This window comes from Muscardinus avellanarius, assembly GCF_963383645.1.
Source record: "Muscardinus avellanarius genome assembly, chromosome: 10".
In the NCBI taxonomy this organism is placed as follows: Eukaryota; Metazoa; Chordata; class Mammalia; order Rodentia; family Gliridae; genus Muscardinus; species Muscardinus avellanarius.
Window position 1 is genome coordinate 38,373,065 of NC_137796.1, and position 21,242 is coordinate 38,394,306.

Sequence of the window (21,242 nt, forward strand, 5' to 3'; positions counted from 1 at the left end):
CAAAATTTTGAAAAATGAACATTTTCTTTCAGCCTTTCCAGGATTTTCTCATCTTTTAAATAAAAATGTAATATTATTCATGAGAAATTGTTTGAAATAAAACAAAAACTGCAATAATACTTATTAAACTTTTATAATGCATAGTATATTTTATTAAAAAGTTCAAAAACTATTATTATCATATATTATAAAAATAGAAAATTAATCTTTGAAGAAAAAAGAAAAAAAGGAAGTAGATAAGTATCAAGTAAAATACTTTTCCCTCAAGTAAAATGCCAGAAACATAGATTCATTAAAACAATACTAGACCATAATATTCCTCATACATCTTTATCTTTTTTCTGGACAATAAATCTTGCCTTCTTCCTTGAATCTATTTTTCCCCCTTTTACTCTTCAGCCATGACTTAAGCTTTCATTCTGTAGATGAAATCTTTTACTATATATTATGCCCATTATTAGACTTTTAATTTTAATAAGGTCAGTGGGTTAATCAGAATGATGTTACTAAATGTGTTTAAGATCTTTTTTTTAACTTCTGACTGAACTTTTCTCAGTTCTGTATTTTTTGATCACAGCATTTAATTTTAATTGGCTCTGGTATAAATACCATTTGATAAAAGAGACTCTCATTTCTCTTTAAGACTGTAAACAGTATTACCTGAGGATAACCTCTGTATAGCATTTTTGATGCCTTGACTATTTTAAGTCCGTTTCATTATGGAAATCATAAGAACTTCTCTGTTCAGTACCCAACTTCATTCCAATTATTTGTAGACAGATTTGGCTTTCTACTCCCATATAAACAATCTCTCTTTGCCAATTTAGTGAACTTTTGTCTTTTTTTAATACTTTAAGTAGAAATTATTTCTCAAATTGGTTAAACTAATAGACCTGTAAAAACTGAATAGATGTGAAATGAGAGAGAGAGAGAGAAAGAGAGAGAGAGAGAAAGAGAGAGAGAGAGAGAGAGAGAGAGAGAGAGAGAGAGAGAGAGAGAGAGAGAGAGAGAATATATCTACTAAATTAGGAGGGATATACAACCTTTCTCAGGAAGCAGTAAACTCAACTCCCTGAACAGATGGTCTTCCAACATCTGATCTTTAACTCCCTACAGTCTGGCTTCTGGGCACACCGCTCCACAAACATTACTCAAAGGTTACCAATAACAAAGAGGCAAGTAAAAGAAGTGCCAAAAGAGGATTCACATAAAACCTAGCCAAGAAATTATTAGAGAATTACCCTCTAGAGATGTAGGCCACCTTCCCCAGATTACATTAAAGGTGAACCACAAAAGGTCTAGAGACCACTGGATTTATGCTAGTGTTTTGTTGTTCCTACCAGACAATTAGGCAGTCAGCCTTCTTGAACCTTAGTCTCAAGTCAAAATTCTCCACACTTTCATATCTGTGATGCTGTTTTGACTTTCCTGAAAGATACCTTTATTCTGCCCTTCCTAGAACATACCTTTATACCACCATCTGCATTTCCCACACTCTGGCAAAGAACTAAGCTTGCAGCCTGGTTCCTGACAAATTGTCTACTTTCATATTTAAGTGTTCACCATGAGCCATTTTCTACAGCAACATAATATTCCATCTTTTATATTTATAACCACTGGTACCTCAATAAACTGCCATGTTTCAACTGCAGTTACAAATGCAATATGTAAATAGTAACAACAGCTAACACTTATTGAATATATAACTATAGGCCATGAGCTCTTCTAAGCTATTTATCTGTGTTAACTCATTTAATTCTTACAACTCTATGAGGTACAGAGAAATTTAGGAATACAGAGAGAACAATGAGTCTCTAAAGAAAAAATATTCCTCTTAAAAGTATAAAACACTCATAATCTGAGCCAAAAAAAAGAAAGAAAGAAAAAGCTGAAGGGACAAAAAGTACAGAAATTTAGGGATGCATTAAACAGCCGATAAATTACTTTATAACCAGTTCCCTGTAAGCTTCCTGGAATATATCAAAGCAGGAACAAGACCTCAATAGAAAGAGACTTGTAATCCCAGCATTTGGGAGGCTGAGACTGGAGGATGGCAGTTCGTGGACAGCCTCAGCTACTTAGTGAGGCTCTCTGCAACATAGTGAGACCTATTTCAAAATAAATAATAAAAAAATAGGGCAGGGGGGTGTAGCTCTGAAGTACGAATGCCCCTGAGTTCCATTTCCAAACCCGCAAAAAAATAAAAATAAAAGAAAGAGCCTATTAATCTACTGATGATAAAGGATTGGCCCTTGACCCTCCAATCACCTGACTGACCACCCTAACTATGACCAAGGATGTTAATGTAAGATGAAACCTACATGAGAGACAAGCCTAATAGGGCAATAAGATCCTGCTCAATATTTTATATATTCCAGCTACTTATGTGCCCTAAAAAAAAAAAAAAAAAAACATGTCCTGGTAGCACATCTCATTCTTGACATTGCTAGCACCCACCCTACCCTGAGAGTGTATAGTTTTGCCTTCTAATAAAGTTATTCCTCTCTTTGCTAAAATCTGAATCATCATTAAATCCTTTTGTGAAATGGAGTCAAGAACCTAGAAGGCCCCAATAGAGGTCTCTTCCAGACCTCCAGTAGCTCCTTCACATGATAGTACTATTCTGATTTTGACACGTGAAGAAACTAAGACACACTGAGATTGGTTAATTTGCCCAAGCTTGGTAGTGTGCCTCCAGAGGCTGCATCAATATCATTTTTCTAGGCAAAATATCAATGAAATGTCTCTTATTTATAGACTTAAAATAGCAAGCATAAAGAAATCAGAGAACTACAGTAGCATGCATACCTATATTCATAGCAGCACAATTTGTAATAACCAAAATATGGAGCCAACTTAGGTCTCCATCAACAGATAAATGGATTGCAAAATTATCAGAAATACACACAGTGGAATTCTATTCAGCTATAAAGAAGAACAAAATCATGGCATTCGCAAGAAGATGGAAAGACCTGGAGAACATTATGTTAAATGAGATCAGCCAAGCACAGAATGAGAAAGGACATGTTTTCTCTAATATGCTCAAACTAAAGAGTACTGGGAATACCAGAGAAACTCCAGATAATGGAGGGGAAATCCCAGCAAAGCTAGAATAGAAGGTTGGAGAGGAAGAAGGCTGAGGTTGATTAATGGAGGAGCTACATCCGAATATGTGTAAAAGTATGAATATAGCATGGTTAACCTGCATACTCATTCATTGTTGGGAGGGGGGAAGGAGAACCGGGGTGGAGGGGAGAGGGCACCAAGCACAGTCTAAATGTATACCATTTTCAATACGTTTCACTTATAAATAAATGTAAAGAAAAAAGAAAAAAAGATGAATGAGTACAATGCACCAATAAAAAATTTTTAAAAAGATTTCATTAAATCTATAGGTCGTTAAATCTGTAGGTCATCTTAACAATATTATATCTTCCAATCCATGGACATGGGATGTATTTCCATATAACTAGATTCAAGCCAGAGAGAAATGGTATATCACAAATTTGAGCTGATAAGTTTCTCATCTGAAACTATGGAGGCCATAGAAAGTGGAAAAATATTTCTTAGAACTGAAAGAAAACAAGTGCTAATCAGAAATCCTATATCCCCAAAACCACTATTCTTCAGGAAGAAGGCAACATAAAAACATTCTCAGAAAAAGGAAATATTTTGCTGGCAGAATTACCCATAAATAACAAAATAATGTATAAAAAAACTCACCAAATAGAAAATAACAGGAGAAGGCTGGGACATTTAGAAAGGAATAAATAATGGAACGGTAAAAATTGAGGTAAATACAATAGACTTCCACTTACTTCGATGATTTTTTTTTTTTTTTTGGTGGTACTGGGGTTCCTGGAAGCCCTTCTACCTCCGGGCTATACTCCCAGACCTATTTTTTATACTTTTTAAATTTGGAAACAGGGTCTCCTAAGCCAGCAGGCAGGGCTGGCTTCGAACCTGTGCGATCCTCCTGTCTCTGCCTCCCAAGCACGGGGATTACAAGCGTGCGCCACCATGCCCAGCTCGATGAATTTCTTTAATCAAATATTATGGCTGAAACAAAAATCTTCACTCAAGCTGATGTACTGCTCAAATAACACAGAGAAACTAGTTAAATGTTTATATAATCCACAGAATATCTTTCAAATATATAATTAAATAATAATAATTAAACTAAGGTATAGCCATACTATGGATTACAAATAAGCAATAAAAGAGAACAAACTATGAATATATGTAAAAACTTTAGTTATATAAATTATATTGAGTAAAAAAGTCAATATCTAGCTGAGCATAGTGGTGCATGCCTATAATTCCAGTACTTGGGAGGCCATGACAGGAAGATCCTAGTAACATAGTGAGGCTCTCTACAACTTAGTGAGAACCTGTTTGAACAATAAGAGAATAAAGCAGGGCTGAGAGTTTAGCTGAGAGTTATAATGCCCCTAATTCAATTCCTAATATTGGGGGGGAAAAAAAAGCACCAATCTCCAAAAGTTAGGTATAGGTCTACTTATATAACATTTTTTAAATGACAAAATTATATGTAGTTGCCAAGGGTTAAGAAATGAGTGAACAGAGGGGTGTGACTATAGAAAGATAACAGAAGGAAGTCTTAGAGTGATACAATAATGGTATACTTAAGTATACTGATTATAGTTATAATTACACAAAACTACATGTGACGAAAACACAGAGCTACACACACACATACACACAATTTTGCTATATAACTGGTAAAATCTGAATAAGCTCTATAATTGTATCAATGTTAACTTCTTGTTTTTCATATTTTACTGTAATTATTCAAAATGTTAATATAATAGGAGACTGAATGTTCATGGGTACTTCCTAGACATTCCTTTGCAATTACTGATGGATATGTACTTCATTCAAAGCACACTTGTAATCCCAGCATTTGGGAGGCTTAGACAGGAGGATGACAGTTTGCGGACAGCCTCAGCTACCTAGTGAGACCCTTTGCAACAAAGTGGGACCCTGTTTCAAAATAAAGAATAAAAAATAGGACTGGGGGTGTGGCTTGGAGAATGTCCCTGGATTCCATCTACAGTACTGCAAAAAAAGAAAGTTAAAAGAAATTTAATTTTACTGACACCTCAAAAGGATTTTTGGCCTTCTCACCTTTTAAATAATCATGACAATAAATAATTTTAAAGAAAAAAATCAAGAAGCTATAACAGGAACAATCAGAGAATAAGAAGTAAGAAATGAAAATATGACTTTAAAATTCAACAGAACTCAAAGTTAAGATTATCTATGTTATCATTATAATAATCTGTATTATAGCAAAAATTATTTTATAACAAGACAGTTAAAATGATAATTTTAATAAAAATAACTGCAGAAAAAACAGAAATAGAAAACATGAGATTTGCAGGATAAGAGTGTTTTTGCATACCTAATGTTTTGGGTCACAATATAAGATTTTGCCCATATGAATATGTACTCAAAAGGTGATTTATAGTAAACATGTGTTTTTTTCTAGAGAGATGACATAAACGCATACCTACCTGACTGATCCTTAATAAAAATCATGGTCAACCAAGCTTGAGCAAGCTTCCTTGCTTGACAGCACTCTGCAAGTATTGTCACGCCTTATCGTTGGTATAAGTATTTCAAAGAGGATATTTGAAAGTTTCTGCCTAGTTTCCATAGGACTTACCCAATAATACCTTTTCTCTTTGTTGATTTTAACTTTTACTCTTTCTCTAGTATGAACCCTAAATGTAAGTACAATAGCTTCTAAATTTTGTGAGCCCTCTAGTGAATTGCCAATGTCTAGGGGACTCTTAACATTTCTTTCATTTTCAGGAATTATCTGGTTTTTAAAAAACTTTTTTAAAAAAAAAAGATGACATAAATGCATACCTACCTGACTTACTACTTTTTAAAAAACTTTCCCATGTGGCAGACTTTAAAGCATCTGGTTAATCCTCACAAAATGTGACCTGGTCATTCATGATCCAGTGACCACTGAAACCAGTATTTCATGAAGAGAGCTACACATGTGACCCCTGTACTTCATTAGTCTACTTCACCCAGTCCCAGCAACGGACATGGGCATGCCATATCTTACCTACTGCTTAAAATGTTTGAGAAAGTAGCCAGGGCACGTCTTCATTCTATATATCACCACAACTAAGTTGACAACAGAACAATGTAATGATAGCTCCCAAGAGTTTTTAAGTGCAAATCCTCCCTCTCAGAAACCATGTAAAATGCTGCACAAAGATAATCTGCCACATGGCAACAAGAGAGGAGCTTCAGTCCTTACTGTTTTAGCATTTCTCTTACCTAGGATGTGGTTCCACCTGAGAGGCATGCTACAGATGTTTTAGTAGCAACATCAGAAATTATTTTAATATGAAAAATACTAGTAGAGTGAAACTTTAAAATTCACTCTCACTCACTTGTACACTGATAATCATTCTTGAGTAGGAAAGAAAGAGTTGTAGGTGTTATTACAACACATAACCATTAACTTGCCTTTTTTGTGTCAAGCATGAAATAACTGCATAAACTGATTTTTTTGTTAGCCATGTACCTACAAAATACTTTCATGTTCTCTGGTTCCTACCCACATATAACTCAAGTCTGTCACCTATTACTTTATTTTCTAAGAAAATGCTTTGAGGTTTCATCATGCTAGAGAAATGGGTCAAGCATGTGACCCATTTAATATATAAATGATACATGCTAGTCTTAAAATGGCTCAGAGTCACAGCACTGGGTTAATAAGAAGTTAGATATATTCCCTAGGTTACCATCTTGAAGTAAACCTTTATATCTCAAATTTATACAGACTGTACATTTGTATAACATTATATATTCGCCTAAGATAAAGGCCAGATCTTTCATGTTATAGGCGCTAACAGAGAAGTAAAATAAATTCTGTCATATATTAGCTTGAAGATTTTATGATTTTAAGAAAATCTTAACATTTTACTTACAAGTCTCTCAAATAATTTTTTATCTTTAACCACTCAAAAGAAATTATATATTTTGTTGAAGATCAAAAGACTCAATAGTGATAGAACTTAAAAACATTTATTGGTGTGTGTGTGTGTGTGTGTGTGTGTGTGTGTGTGTGTGTGTATTTTTAAAATAAAAGAAGTATTTCAATTTGCAATGTTATTTTCTGTAAGTGTTGATGCCATTCTTATTAAATGCATGTTAACTGCTTGAAATCCCAGGCACACATTCAGGTTCATTTCCTTTCTCCTCAGGCAGTTTCCACAATCTATAATATTTTCATTTTAATGGTCTTCATTACTGGTATCATTTAATACTTTAGGATTTACCCAAGTCAACATCAATCTTGCTGATACTGAAAATAATTATTTTGTTGATACAACACAGTCTAAATCCATAGCTACTAAATGTAAAAATCTAAAAACTTCCTTCTCCTGACATGTCATTTGGCACAGCATAGGGGAGAGAAAAGGCACAGGACCTTTCATAGGATCTCACTCCTTTCAATAACACACCATCTGTTCTCTTGCCATGTATATGCACGCATCTCTTAAATATACCTGACACCCTTAAACTGAATCACTCTGAAGATGAAAATGTTTTCCTGGGAGACATTCTCATTAATAAATAGCCTTTTCCACAAATCTTAACAGAAGAGGGAGAAGCCTAGCACTCAGTAGAAGCAATAAATTTCCCTCAGAAATAAATTCAGGATAAAATTCCCTCTTTAAGTTTTAAATATCTTTTGATGAGTTTAAATTAAGGCACACATTATTTCTTTACCTGATTTGAGTACCTCATGCTCACATTACGTTGATCCTGTAGTGAGACATAGCGCTGGACAGGATCAATGTCTTTAGGACTGATTAGTTCATCAGCTGGAAAAAAAAAAGTGAAATTATCAAAAAAATATGTTTACTGTTCACACAAGTGTTGTGGTTTGGAATTTTTATTTTTTTTAAGTACTGGGGATTTAACCCAGGGGCATTCTACCTCCCAGTTACACTCCTAATTCTACATTTTATTCTTTTTTTTTGTGTGTGGTACTGGGGATGGAACCCAGGGGCATTCTACCTCCAAGCTACACCCCCAGCCCTATTTTTTTTAATCTTTATTTTGAAACAGGGTCTCAATGAGTTGCAAAGGGACTCATTAAGTAGCTGAGGCTGGCTATGAAACTGCAATACTCCTGTCTCAGCCTCCTAAGTACTGGGATTACAAGGGTGTGCCACCATGCCCAGCTCTGGTTTGGATTTAATGTGTCCCCCCAAAGCACATGTGTTAGAAAATACAGCCAAGATTATAGGTAGGACACAGCTAGAGGAGTAGGGTCACTGGTAGCATGGCCTTGGGATTTTATCTGTCCCTGGCCACTTCTTCTATCTTTCTGATCCCACTGCCAAGAGTTGAGTGAGGCTTTTCTTCCTTCACTATGCTTTAAAGTCCTGCGCCAAGCTACTCTCCCACTGTGAGTAAGCTGACCTCAGACTGATTTCTGAAACTTCAGTAACTATGAGCCTTAAATAAGACTTTCTTCCTCTAAGTTGTGCTTGTCAGGTATTTTGGTCACAGAGAAAAAAGCTAACAACAACACCATAAACCTAAGAGACATTGATAGAACACTTTACTCAAGAGCGAAATAATTAGTGCACACTTGTAATCCCAGTACTTGGGAGACTGAGACAGGAGGATTAGAGGTTTATGGACAACTTCTGCTACTTAATGAGGCCCTCTGCAGCTTAGTGAGATCTTGTTTCAAAATAAAGAATAAGCCAGGCATGGTGGTGCATGCTTGTAATCCCTGTGCTTGGGAGGAGGAGACAGGAAAATGCAGGTTCGAAGCCAGCCTTGCTGGCTTAAGAGACCCTGTTTCCAAATAAAATATAATATAGGCCTGGGAGTGTAGCCCAGGGGCAGAAGGGTTTCCAGGAACCCCAGTAGCACCAAAAAAAAAAAAAAAAAAAAAAAAAAGAATAAAAAGTAGGGTTGGGGATGTAGCTCAGAGATAGAAAGCCCCTGGGTTCAATCCCTAGTACTCTCACCCCCCCAACATAAGAGCAAAATATTCATTTTTCTCAAGGGACATGGACTATCCTCCAAGACATAATACATATTTGGCAAAAAATAAGCCTCAATAAATAGAAAAGAATCAAAATAACATAAATCATGCTACAATAGAATGAAATGAGTAATACAGAACAAAAATTTTTAGAAATTCACAAACACAGGGAATATAACACATTCCTAAATAACCAATAAATCAAATTAAAAAAATCAAAAATGAAGTGAGGAATTATTTTAGGAACTTAGGATATAGTTCAGTGGTAGAGTATTTGCTTAGCAGTATGTAGCCCTAGGTTTGATTCCTAGAATCACATAAAAAGGAAACACATCTCAATTACTACCTAACTTCCACATATGAGAGAAAACACATGACCCTTCACTGTCTGTGACTGGTTAATCTCACTTAACATTATGTTCTCTGGGTCCACCTATTTTCCTGAAAATGACATAATTTTTTATACTTCATTGCTAAGGAGAATTCTATTGTGTGCATATCCCATAATCTGGTAATTCATTCATCTGTTGATGAACACGTGGGTTTAATCCATAATTTTACAATTATAAATTTTGTTGTTATAAATATGGATATATGCCAGGTGTGGTGGTACACACTTGTACTTTTAGCATTTGGGAAGCTGAGGCAGGAGGATCGTGGTTTGTAGACCTTTTCTGCTACTACTTAGTGAGGTCCTTTGCAACTCAATGAGACCGTTTCAAAATAAGGAATAAAACAATAGGGCAGGGGGTGTAGCTCAGTGGTAGAATGACACTGGGTTGCATCCCCAGCACTGTAAAAAAAAAAAAAAAGGCTATACATGTGTTACTAAAATATTCTGATTTCAGTCCTTTGGAGTAGTAGAGAAGGATAATATAATGAATCCATACCTACATTTCTGAGAAATCACTAATATGTGAGAAGACCAATGCCAATCTCAGTATCTTTATGGGAAAGGAGGGACTGGGGAGGGAGGGAGCTGGGGGAAAACTGACCAGGTGCTGTGTGCATGTATGTCACTATCACTATGAATCACATTATGATGTGAGACTATAATGTACCAATAAAAGTATAAAAATATAAAACGAACTTTTATAAAAAAGTTCTTGAAAAGCTCAACAAAATTGACAAGTCTTTAGGTAGACTGACCAACACAAATAAAAAATATAGCAATAGAAAAAATACCAAATTACTAAATCAGGAATGAAGTAGAAAAACCACTAATTGATTTTAAGAACTGTAAGAGAATATCAATAAATGCATACCAATAAATTAGATAACCTAGAAGAAACAGACACTGAAAAGACACAAACCACCAAAACCAACTCAAGAAGGAATATGCAATTTGAACAGAAAAAAACCGAAGTGACTGAAACTTCTCAAATACTCACACATACACACATGCATGAGAACCCCAGTGTCAACTACCATATAGTCCCAGATCTCATAAGAGATTCATAAGAATATAGACAAAAATTCTCAACAAAATACTAGCAAATCAACTAACTTATAAACATATAAAAGGAATTATATACCACAACCAGGAAGAATTTATTACCCAAATGCAAGAATGGCTTAACATTCCAAATTTAATTACTATAATACCACATATAAAGAAACACCCCCCCCCCTTTTTTGGTGGTACTGGGGTTCCTGGAAGCCTTTCTACCTATGGGCTATACTCCTATACCTATTTTATATTTTTGAAACAGGGTCTCTTATGCCAGCGCGGCTGGTTTTGAATCTGCGCGATCCTCCTGTCTCTGCCTCCCAAGCGTGAGGATTACAAGTATGCGCCACCACGCCAGGCGAAAAAAACCTTTTTTTAAATTGGTGCATTATACATCATATTGGGGTAAAAAAATTGTGTGTACATACATGTACACATCACAGATTTAACCCCTACCCAATTCCCACCCCATTCCCTCCCCATCCCTCCTTCCCTTGCTTGGCTTAGTGGTTGACTTCGATATGTTTAAGTACATTGTGTGTTTTAGAGAATTTCTTGCTTCCCTCCTCCCATTCCCTCTTTTAGGTTGTCTTGTTTGCTCCTCTATAGGATTTCCTTTTTCATCTAGAGTTCCTCCTATGACCCATTTCTCCTTAGCTTTCACAATTTGGGAAAGCATCTGGTTTCTTATTTTTTGTAACTGACTAATCTCACTTAGCATAATGTCCCCCAGTTCCATCCATTTCCCTGAAAATGATGTAATTGAGTTTTTTTTTAATGGCTGAGTAAAATTCCATTGTGTACGTATCCCACAGTTTTGTAATCCATTAATCTTTTGATGGATATCTTGGCTGGTTCCATAGTTTGGCTATGGTGAATTGTACAGCTATGAACATAGATACACATGCATTAGTTTGGTAGTTTGTTTTCCTATCTTTTGGATAGATACCCAGAAGTGGTATTGCTGGATCAAATGGTAAATTTGTTCCCATTCTGCTGAGGATTCTCCATACTGTTTTCCAAAGTGGTTGCACTAATTTGCAATCCCACCAACAATGTTTTAGAGTTCCCACTTCACATCCTCGCAAGTATTTGTGTTTTGGATGATTGCCATTCTAGTTGGAATTAGGTGAAATCTCAGGGTAGTTTTAATTTGCATCTCTTTGATTGCCAATGATGTTAAGCATTTTTCATGCATTTATTGGCCATTTGAATTTATTCTTTCATGAAATGTCTATTTAAGTTCGCTTGCCCATTTTTTTTTTTTTTTATGGTGGTACTGGGGCTCCTGGAAGCCCTTCCACCTCCGGGCTACACTCCCAGACCTATTTTATACTTTTTTATATTTAGAAACAGGGTCTCTTAAGCCAGCACGGCTGGCTTCAAACCTGCACAATCCTCCTGTCTCCACCTCCCAAGTGCAAGGATTACAGGCGTGTGCTACTACGCCTTACAACCATTTTGTTATTGTATGCTTTGTTTTCTTAGTGTAGAGTTGCTTGAGTTCTCTGTATATTCTAGATATTTTTAGTCCTCTATCTGAGGTGCAGGTGGCAAAAATCTTCTCCCATTCTGTTGGCTCTTGATTGAGGTCTTGACACTTTCCTTTGCTGAACAGAAGCTCTTCAGTTTCATGCAATCCCATGTATTGATTCACCTTTTAATCTGTTGTGCCTTTGGGGTCTTGTTGAAAAAGTGTTCATCTGTGACTATGTGTTGCAGTGTTGGACCTATGCCCTCTTCAATGAGCTTCAAGGTTTGATTTCTAAGTCTTTGATCGATCTTGAATTGACTCTTGTGCAGGGTGAGAAAGTGGGATTAATTTCCAATTTTCTGCATATGGTTAACCAGTTTTGCCAACACCATTTGTTGAACAGGTTATATTTTTTCCAGTATATGTTTTTGGCCCCTTGGTCAATAATCAATTGGCTGAAAGTGTGTGGACTTGTTTCTTGGTCTTCTATTCTGCTCCATTGGTCTATGTATCTGTTTTTGTGCCAGTACCATGCTGATTTTATTACAATGGCTTTGTAGTATAGTTTAAAGTCAGGTATTGTGATTCCTCCTGCATGGTTTTGTTGCTGAGAACTACTTTGGCTACGCTGGGATTTTTGTTATTCCAGATAATTTTAAGGACTGATTTTTCTATGTCTGTGAGGAATGATCTTGGTAGTTTAATGGGCATTATGTTGAATCTGTAGATCACTTTTGGGAGGATGGCCATTTTAATGATATTTATTCTCCCAATCCATGAACATGGAAGATCTTTCCATCAAAGAAAAGCCCAGGACCAGATGGCTTTCCAAGCAAATTCTATCACACCTTTATAGAAGAGCTAACCCCAATACTTCTCAAACTATTTCGTTAACAGAAAAAACCGGGACTCTCGCAAATACATTCTATGAAACCAACATCACAATGATATCCAAACTAAATAAAGACAGTTCAAGGAAGGAAACTACAGGCCTATATCTCTGATGAACTTGGATGCAACACTATTAAACAAAATACTAGCAACACGCATTCAAAACCACATATAGAAAATCATACACCATGACCAGGTAGGGTTCATCCCAGGGATACAAGGCTGGTTAAACATACGAAAATCATATCATAAATAAATAGACAAAAATTCAAAGTAGACCAAAAACTTAATGTAAAGCTAAAACTTTAAGACTTTTAGGAGTAAATTTATATGAGTTTGATTTACATAAAATTGGAACATCAAAATGCAAGTGATGAAATTAAATTTTATCAAAATTACAACTTTTGTGCCTCAAATGATCTTATGAAGAAAGTTAAATGACAGCCCACACACAGAATTCAAGAAAATACTTGCAAATCATGTATCTTTTAAGGAACTCCAATATAGAATATATTAAGAAAAGTTACAATTGAACAATAAAAAAACAAAAACTCAATTTAAAAATAGCCACAATATCTCAATAGGTATTTCTCCAAAAAAGTTAAAAAAACTACCAGGAAGCAAATGAAAAAATGCTCAACAATAGTCATTTCAGAATTGCTAATAAAAACCACCATGTGATATCAATTCACACCCATTAAGATAGCTATAACAACAATTTTTAAAAGTAACAGATAAGAGCAGTGTTAGCACAACAACAGGTATATTGACCAATGGAACTGAACAGAAGATACAGAAACAAACCCACACACCTATAGTCAACTGATCTTTGACAAAGGGGCCAAACTCATAGGCTGGAGCAAAGACAGCCTTTTCAACAAATGGTGCTGGGAGAACCGGCTATCCAATTGTAGAAAGATGGATCTAAATCTTCACTTCTCACTGTGCACAGGAATCAACTCAAGATGGATCAAAGACTTGAAAATTAGACCAGACACTATGAAGTTATTGGAGGAGGGCATAGGTTCAACACTCCAACATATAGGCAAAGGTAGTAACTTTCTCAACAAAACCTCCAAAGTGCAGGATATTAAAGCAAGAATTAACAAGTGTGATGGCATCAAACTAAAACGTTTCTTTTCAAAGGAAACCATCAAGAACCTAAAGAGAAAGCGTACAGAATAGGAGAAGATCCTTACCAGCCACCACTCTGATAGATGGCTAATATCCAGAAATACAAAGAGCTCGAAAGATTCTACACTAGCAAAACAACCCAATCAAAAAATAGGCAACTGAATTGAATAGACACTTCACAAGAGATACAAATGGGTAATAGATACATGAAAAGAAACACTCAAAATTTGCTCAAAATGTTAAATATAAGGGGGGTCAGCATAAGACATAACTCAAGAGAAATGAAAAATATGCCAAAAATAATTTTGTACATGAAAGTTCATAGCAGTTGTTTTCATACTAGCTTAAACATGTCAATTTGGTGAAGAGATAATAAAATAATATACATGCATACAATGGAATATTATTCTACCATAAATATAATGGTAGAATTAATAATGGTAGGTTATAGCCGGGTGTGGTGGCACACGCTTGTAATCACCGTGCTTGGGAGGCAGAGACAGGGGGATCGCGCTGGTTCGGAGCCAGCCTCGCTGGCTTAAGAGACTCTGTTTCCACATAAAAAATGTTAAAAAATAGGTCTGGGAGTGTGGCCCGGGGGAGTGTATACCGGAGGTAGAAGGGCTTCCAGGAACCCCAGTACCACCACCAAAAAAAAAAAAAAAAAAAAAAGGTAGGTTATTCTTCATTTGTTCTAAAGTGCTGATTCAAATCATAGAGGAACCTGAAAACATGATTCCAAGTGAGAGAAGCCAGACATAAAATGCCACACATTAAATGATTTAGAGTATATGAAATGTCCAGAATAGGCACTAGAAAGTAGATTAGTAAAATATGCCTATTCTATAATAGGCATTAGGAAGTAGATTATAGGTGGTGTGCACCTATAATCCCAGGACTAGAGAGACAAAAGCATGAGGGTCACAAGTTCCAGGCCAGCTTAGGCAACTTAATGAGACTCTGTCTCAAAATGAAAAATAAAAAGGGTTGCTGATGTAGCCCTTGTGTTCAGTCTCTAATATTACACATACATACATACAAAAAAAGGAAGAAAGAAAAGAGTAATGAAAGGTTACTGCACAACTCTTCATGAATACACAAAATCTCTGAATAGTGAACTTTAGTTATATTTCAATAAAATTGTGTTTATTTTGTATTTTTTTATTGGTGCACTGTAGTCATATATCTTAATGGGGTATAAGATAGTAGAGGTATATATGCATACATCACTCATTTAGCCCTTCCCCATTTAATAAAACTGTTTTTAAAATAACGCACTTTTATTGTCAAAGAAGGACAACATTTTATTAAGGAAAGGCTGTATCCTAATACTAAATTCTAAGAGATTTCTAGGATGGGGCACTTTTTAATGGAGCCCTGACCAGGATGAGGGCAATGTTCTCGATTGCTGTTACAAAAAGAAGCCCTTTTTGTAGTAGTGTGGTAGGTCCTTGAGGCAATTTTATTTATTTATTTATTTATTTATTTATTTATTTATTTATTTATTCATTTTTGGTGCTATGTGGATGGACGTAGGGAACTCTCTCATACCCAGATCTTTTTCATTTTTTTTTTTTTTTAATTTTGAGACAGGGTTTTGCTAAGTTGATATTCTGGCCTGGAACTTGTGATCTTCCTGACACAGCCACGAGAGTAGCAGGAATAGCAGGCATGCACCACTTGGCCTCTTTTTGGCAAATTTTATAAAAATCCAAGGACACAACAAGAAGGCAATTTAAAATGGAAAAGAGAGAGGCAGTGGATGAAGTGGATGATTGCCCTAAATTAGTGATTCTTGGCTGTTTTCTCTAATACCTCAGTTAGTTCTACATAACCTCCTTGGTGTACAAGTCAACAGTATCTATGCAAATTTACAGTGAACTTACTCTCCAACCCAGCAATTCCACATTTATAGATTGATCTTAGTTATGTTCATACATGTGCAAGCTAATGTAATAATAACAATAAAAATCAAATGCAACTTCTACTACAATAAGCTGGCACACTTGTATATTTTTATTGCACTTCAACTACAAAAATGTGCTCATTTCATTCTTGATCTTCAGTTTTACAGGGCTCATGTAAAAACACCATGCTCAGTTCTGTAAAAAATTACATACATGTGTCTAATCTTTACTTTTCAAAATTACAGTACATTTTTCATAGCGTTTTAGGTACTCATCTTAGACAGTTAATAATTCTGAAAAACAAACCAGGAAGTTAATGTCTGTAAATTTCTTGCAGCTTTGGGAACAGTTCTACATTGTACTTCTATTCTGGGGTAACTCGCAAACACATCTGTAATATTATCTAACAAACAAAATCACCAAAGCCTGTTTTAGTAACTCTTGAAGGATCTCTTTGATAATAATAAAAGTAATATTAACTGTTCAATAGCAAGAGAGAGGAGGAAGAAGGAATGGTGACAGCAGCAGCATTTCAATACTGGTTACTATGTTTCTGGCCTTGTATGACCTTATGTAAAGCATTTCACATATATTAATGCTTACAATAATATGATAATTTTATAGATAATAAAAGAAAGGTACCCACTGTTCAAAGAACTTGCTTATAGATAGTGTATAGCAGATTTTGTCCTCTCTAAAAAATACTTTTGCAAAATTTAAATCCATATGGGCTTAACTGTATAAAATATAAACCTTCAACCTACTAATTTTAGTTTAGATCATGATGTAGTATACTATATTGATTGATTAGTGCAATGATATTCTAAATAAGTAGCAAATTATTTCCTTAGCTCATTTGTAAGATCACTGAGATGTGAAAAAATTTATACAATGAACAAGAATTTTACATAATGTTTCACTATTATTCTACAGAAATAAAATTCTATATTTTGTTATTTTTAAATGATGAAAGACAAATTAAGAAAGCTTATATCCTTAGAAAGCATAAATGCCAAATTATTAAATTGATATGAATCAAATAGTTAACCAGGTCCTTTAAAAGTTAGTTTATTTGCATTTTCTTCATATTTCTGGCTCACATATTTCCTACACTCCACATGTAGTGTGATGTTCAATATATACCATGTACTCATCTACATCCCACAGACTACACACTTCGAATACTTGGAAATATCCCAGTACCTAGCACAGTATCTGGCACAGAGTGGACTTTAACAGACTTAATGGAAGAATCACTTGGGATCTGGAGGGAAGAGATGTGTGCATGAATATGTGTATCATTAAGAACCTCATTAAGATGGAAAATTACAATGTGCCAATAAAAGTATATTAAAAAATGAGTGATGGGTTAAAATATGGAAACACTAATTGCTATAGCCATTTATTTCCATCATGGTAAAAGTGACAAATATCCATAAAAGGTAAAATAAATAGATATGTTTTTGTCCAGAGCACTGATTTTTATCTTTCAGGAGGCAAAAACAGAGGTCTTCATCATATCAAATCAATGACATTGATTTTCTGATAAAGAGTGGCAGGCCTGAGATTTCCCCCTCCAATATCTGGTATATCCAATGCTCCCTAGTTTCGATATATTAGAGAAAACATATGTCCCTTCTCTTTTTGTGCGTGGCTGATCTCACTTAACATAATGTTCTCCAGGTCATCTTCTTGTGAATGCCATGATTTGGTTCTTCTTTATAGCTGAATAGAATTCCATTGTGTGTATTTCCCATAATTTTGCAATCTATTTATCTGTTGATGGAGACCTAGGTTCCATATTTTGGCTATTACGAATTGTGCTGCTATGAACATAGGTATGTATATGTTACTGTAGTTCTGTGATTTCAACACCTTTGGAAAAATACCCAGGAGTGATAGAGCTGGATCATATGCTGTGTAAAAGTATGAATATAGCATGGTTAACTTGGACACTCATTGTTGGGAGGTGGGTAAAGCAGATGGGGGTTGGGGGAGAGTGCTCCGAGCATAGTCTAAATGTATACCATTTTCAATATATTCCACATATAAATAAAATTTAAAAAATAAAAAAAGTGGCAGGCCTGAAAGTACTTATTCCTGATCAGCTACAAAATGTTCAAAACATGATTTTGACTTTGGGTTTATTGTATATTGCCTTAATGATGCTGAAATATGTCCCTTCTATTCCAATTTTCTGCAGTTTTTAACATGAATGGGTGTTGGATTTTGTCAAATGCTTTTTGAGTATTTATTGATATGATCATGTGGTTTTTGTTCTTAGTTCTATTTATGTGGTAACATGTATAGATTTGCATACGTTGAACCAGCCTTGCTTTTCTGGGATGAAACCAAATTGGTTGTGGTGTACAATTGTCTTGATATGGTTTTGAATGTGTATAGCTAGTATTTTGTTTAGAATTTTTGCATCTATGTTTATCAAAGATATTGGTCTATAATTTTCTTTTCTGGAGGTATCTTATTTGGTTTTGGTATTAATGTGGTAGGAGTTTGGGAGAATTCCATCTCTTTTGATTTCCTGGAACAAGTTTTGAAGTATTGGGATTTGTTCTTCAATGAAGGTTTTGAAGAATTCAGCTGGAAACCCATTAGGGCCTGAGCTTTCTTTGATGGCAGAATTTTTATTGTTGTTTCTATTTCATTGCTTTCTATTGGTTGGTTTAGGCTTGCTATGTCCTCTTGGTTCAATTTAGGAAAATTATATGTGCTATCACCACTCTGATAGAGGGCTAATATCCAGAATATACAAAGAGCTCAAAAGACTCCACTAGAAAAACAAATAACCCAATCAAAAAATGGTCAACTGAATAGAATAGACACTTCACAAAAGATGAGATACAAATGGCCAATAGATAGGTGAAAAAATGTTCAAGATCATTAGAGTGGCAAGCATAAAGAACTCAAATAAGAACAAATGCTGGCAAGGATATGTGGAGTGCAAACTAGTCAGCCGCTATAAATATCAGTGTGGAGATTGCTTAGAAAACTAGGAATGGATATACCATATGATCTGGCTATACCACTCCTGGGTATCTTTCCAAAGGGGTTGAAATCAGACAAGTACAGTAACAATATGCATACCCATGTTCATAACAGCAGAATTTTAATAGCCAAAATATGGAACCAACCTAGGGCTTCATCAACAGATGAACGGATTGCAAAATTATGGGAAATACACACAATGGAATTCTTCTCAGCTATAAAGAACAAAATCATGTCATTCTCAAGAAGACTGAAAGACTTGAAGAACATTATGTTAAGTGAGATTAGCCAAGCACTGAAAGAGAAGGGACATATGTTTTCTCTAATATGCCCAAACTAAAGAGTATTAGGAATACCAGGTCCAAGGTATTAGTTTTCAGGCTCAAAATCACAGGAAAATTTCATCATGCTCATTTATAATTCCTATATATACTGAAATTTATGATTTAAATATTATAATTCTTGTCTATACCCAGGACAACTACTCCTTTTCTAAAAAATGTTTTAAATATTATAATTCTTATCTATACCCAGGATAACTACTTCTTCTCTAAAAGATGTTTTATTTAGTGTGAGTTTAAAAGAGCTTCTTTGTATTAGTGCTAATGAGATGGAAATAACATTCTAATCAGAGAACATTTCCAACTTGGCTTGAAGTTTTTTTGCAAACTAGTTCAGCCACTATGGAGATCAGTGTGGAGGTTCCTTAGAAAACTGGGGATGGATCTACCATATGATCCAGCTATCCCACTACTGAGTATCTTTCCAAAGGGGCTGAAACAAAAGAACTACAGTAATATATCCAAAGTCATGTTCATAGCAGCACAATTTACAATACCTAAATTATGGAACCAACCTAGGTGTCCAGCAAAAGATGAATGGGTTATATAACTTCGAAAGATACACACAATGGAATTCTACTCAGCAATAGAGAAGAACAAAATTATGTTATTTGCAAGAAAATGGAAGGACCTAGAGAACATTATGTTAAGTGAGATTAGCCAATCATGGAAAGTGAAGGGCCACATGCTTTCTCTAATATGTGCAAGCTAGGGAGTAATTGGGATACAAGCGGCATTCCAGATAATAGCGTAGAAACCTCAATGGAGCCATGGAGGTGGTCTTAGGAAAGGGGAGGGGGAGGTTAATCAATGGAAATACTACCACTGACTATGTGTACATATAGGAATGTACCAATGTGAATTTCAGTACACTCTGAGAAGGGGGTGAATGGGGAAGTCAAGGGGGGGCCCACCAAGTGCTAGGTGCATGTATATCACTGTCAACATGATTTACATTATGATGTAAGACTATAATGCACCAATAAATGCACATTATAAAAAAATTACTTCATGTGTATCCCTCCATCCCTTTGGAAAAAAGTAAAATCTGTAAAAATAATATCAATTCTTGTCAAAAAATATGTCCGTGTAAAGAAAGAAAGACATTTCCACATGTTCTCAAATTCATATTAAGTATATATAGAAAATATTGTTAGGGAGAGAACAAATTAATAATAGCATTAATTTAATTTTTTCTTTTTATGTTAGATCATGTTTGCTCTTAAATATTATTTGTGTAATGCTCAAATTGAAATATGGCCTTTGGAATATTATTCCCTTATGGAAGGTTAAAAAAAAAAAGAAACCATAATGACTACTCTTATAGTACAAACTAATTTTACAATAACAAAAATGGCTAGAAACAAAGATAGTAAAATGGTATTTCATAGAATATATAGGTATTTTTAGTGCAAGTAAAATATTTATAATTTGTTTTGTAATCAATCATAAAGGAATACAGGTTTATCATCTTAGGTTAAACCTTTTGATAAAATGCTAGTAATGTTTGATAAAATTTTGATAAAAATGCTAGTAATATTTGAAATTTATCAAGGATTTTAGCAAGTATGGAAAGATGCATAATTTTTTATGTTTATCAAATTTGCCTTTGTGCTTACTAGTACTCTGATTCAGCTGAAGTTATAGAAAAAGCTAAAAATAATTCTTCAAATAATTTGGAATAAATGATTCCATTAAACCTCTGCCTAACCAAGAAAACTGCCAACCCATATTCATTATATAAAAAGGGAACTTTCAAAGATGACCAATTCCATCGACTTCCGGGAAGATGGGGACTGAGAAAAGCAGCATTTACGAGTCCTGCAAAAACTCGATCTCTATTGCCACAAAATCAGCGCTTTTCATAGCCAGAAAACACTATCAGCAGAGAAATAAAAAATGTAAACACAAGGGACAGAGAAAATAAGACTAGAAGAACAACTAGAGATCAGAAAAGAAATCAAGCCCACATTGCAGAGCTGCA

General features: G+C 34.9%; 1 protein-coding gene across 4 annotated transcripts in view; it reads right to left on the reverse strand.

The window, feature by feature from the left end:
• PHKB (phosphorylase kinase regulatory subunit beta) overlaps window positions 1–21,242 on the reverse strand; it is a gene marked incomplete at both ends in the record, with an annotated part of 214,078 nt that overhangs the window by 76,826 nt on the left and 116,010 nt on the right. For all 4 annotated transcript variants that reach the window (XM_080704249.1, XM_080704250.1, XM_080704248.1 and 1 more), the window contains one exon: window positions 7,783–7,877. In XM_080704249.1, coding sequence (XP_080560375.1) covers window positions 7,783–7,877 — 95 coding nt within the window. The remainder of the gene's footprint in view (window positions 1–7,782; window positions 7,878–21,242) is intronic.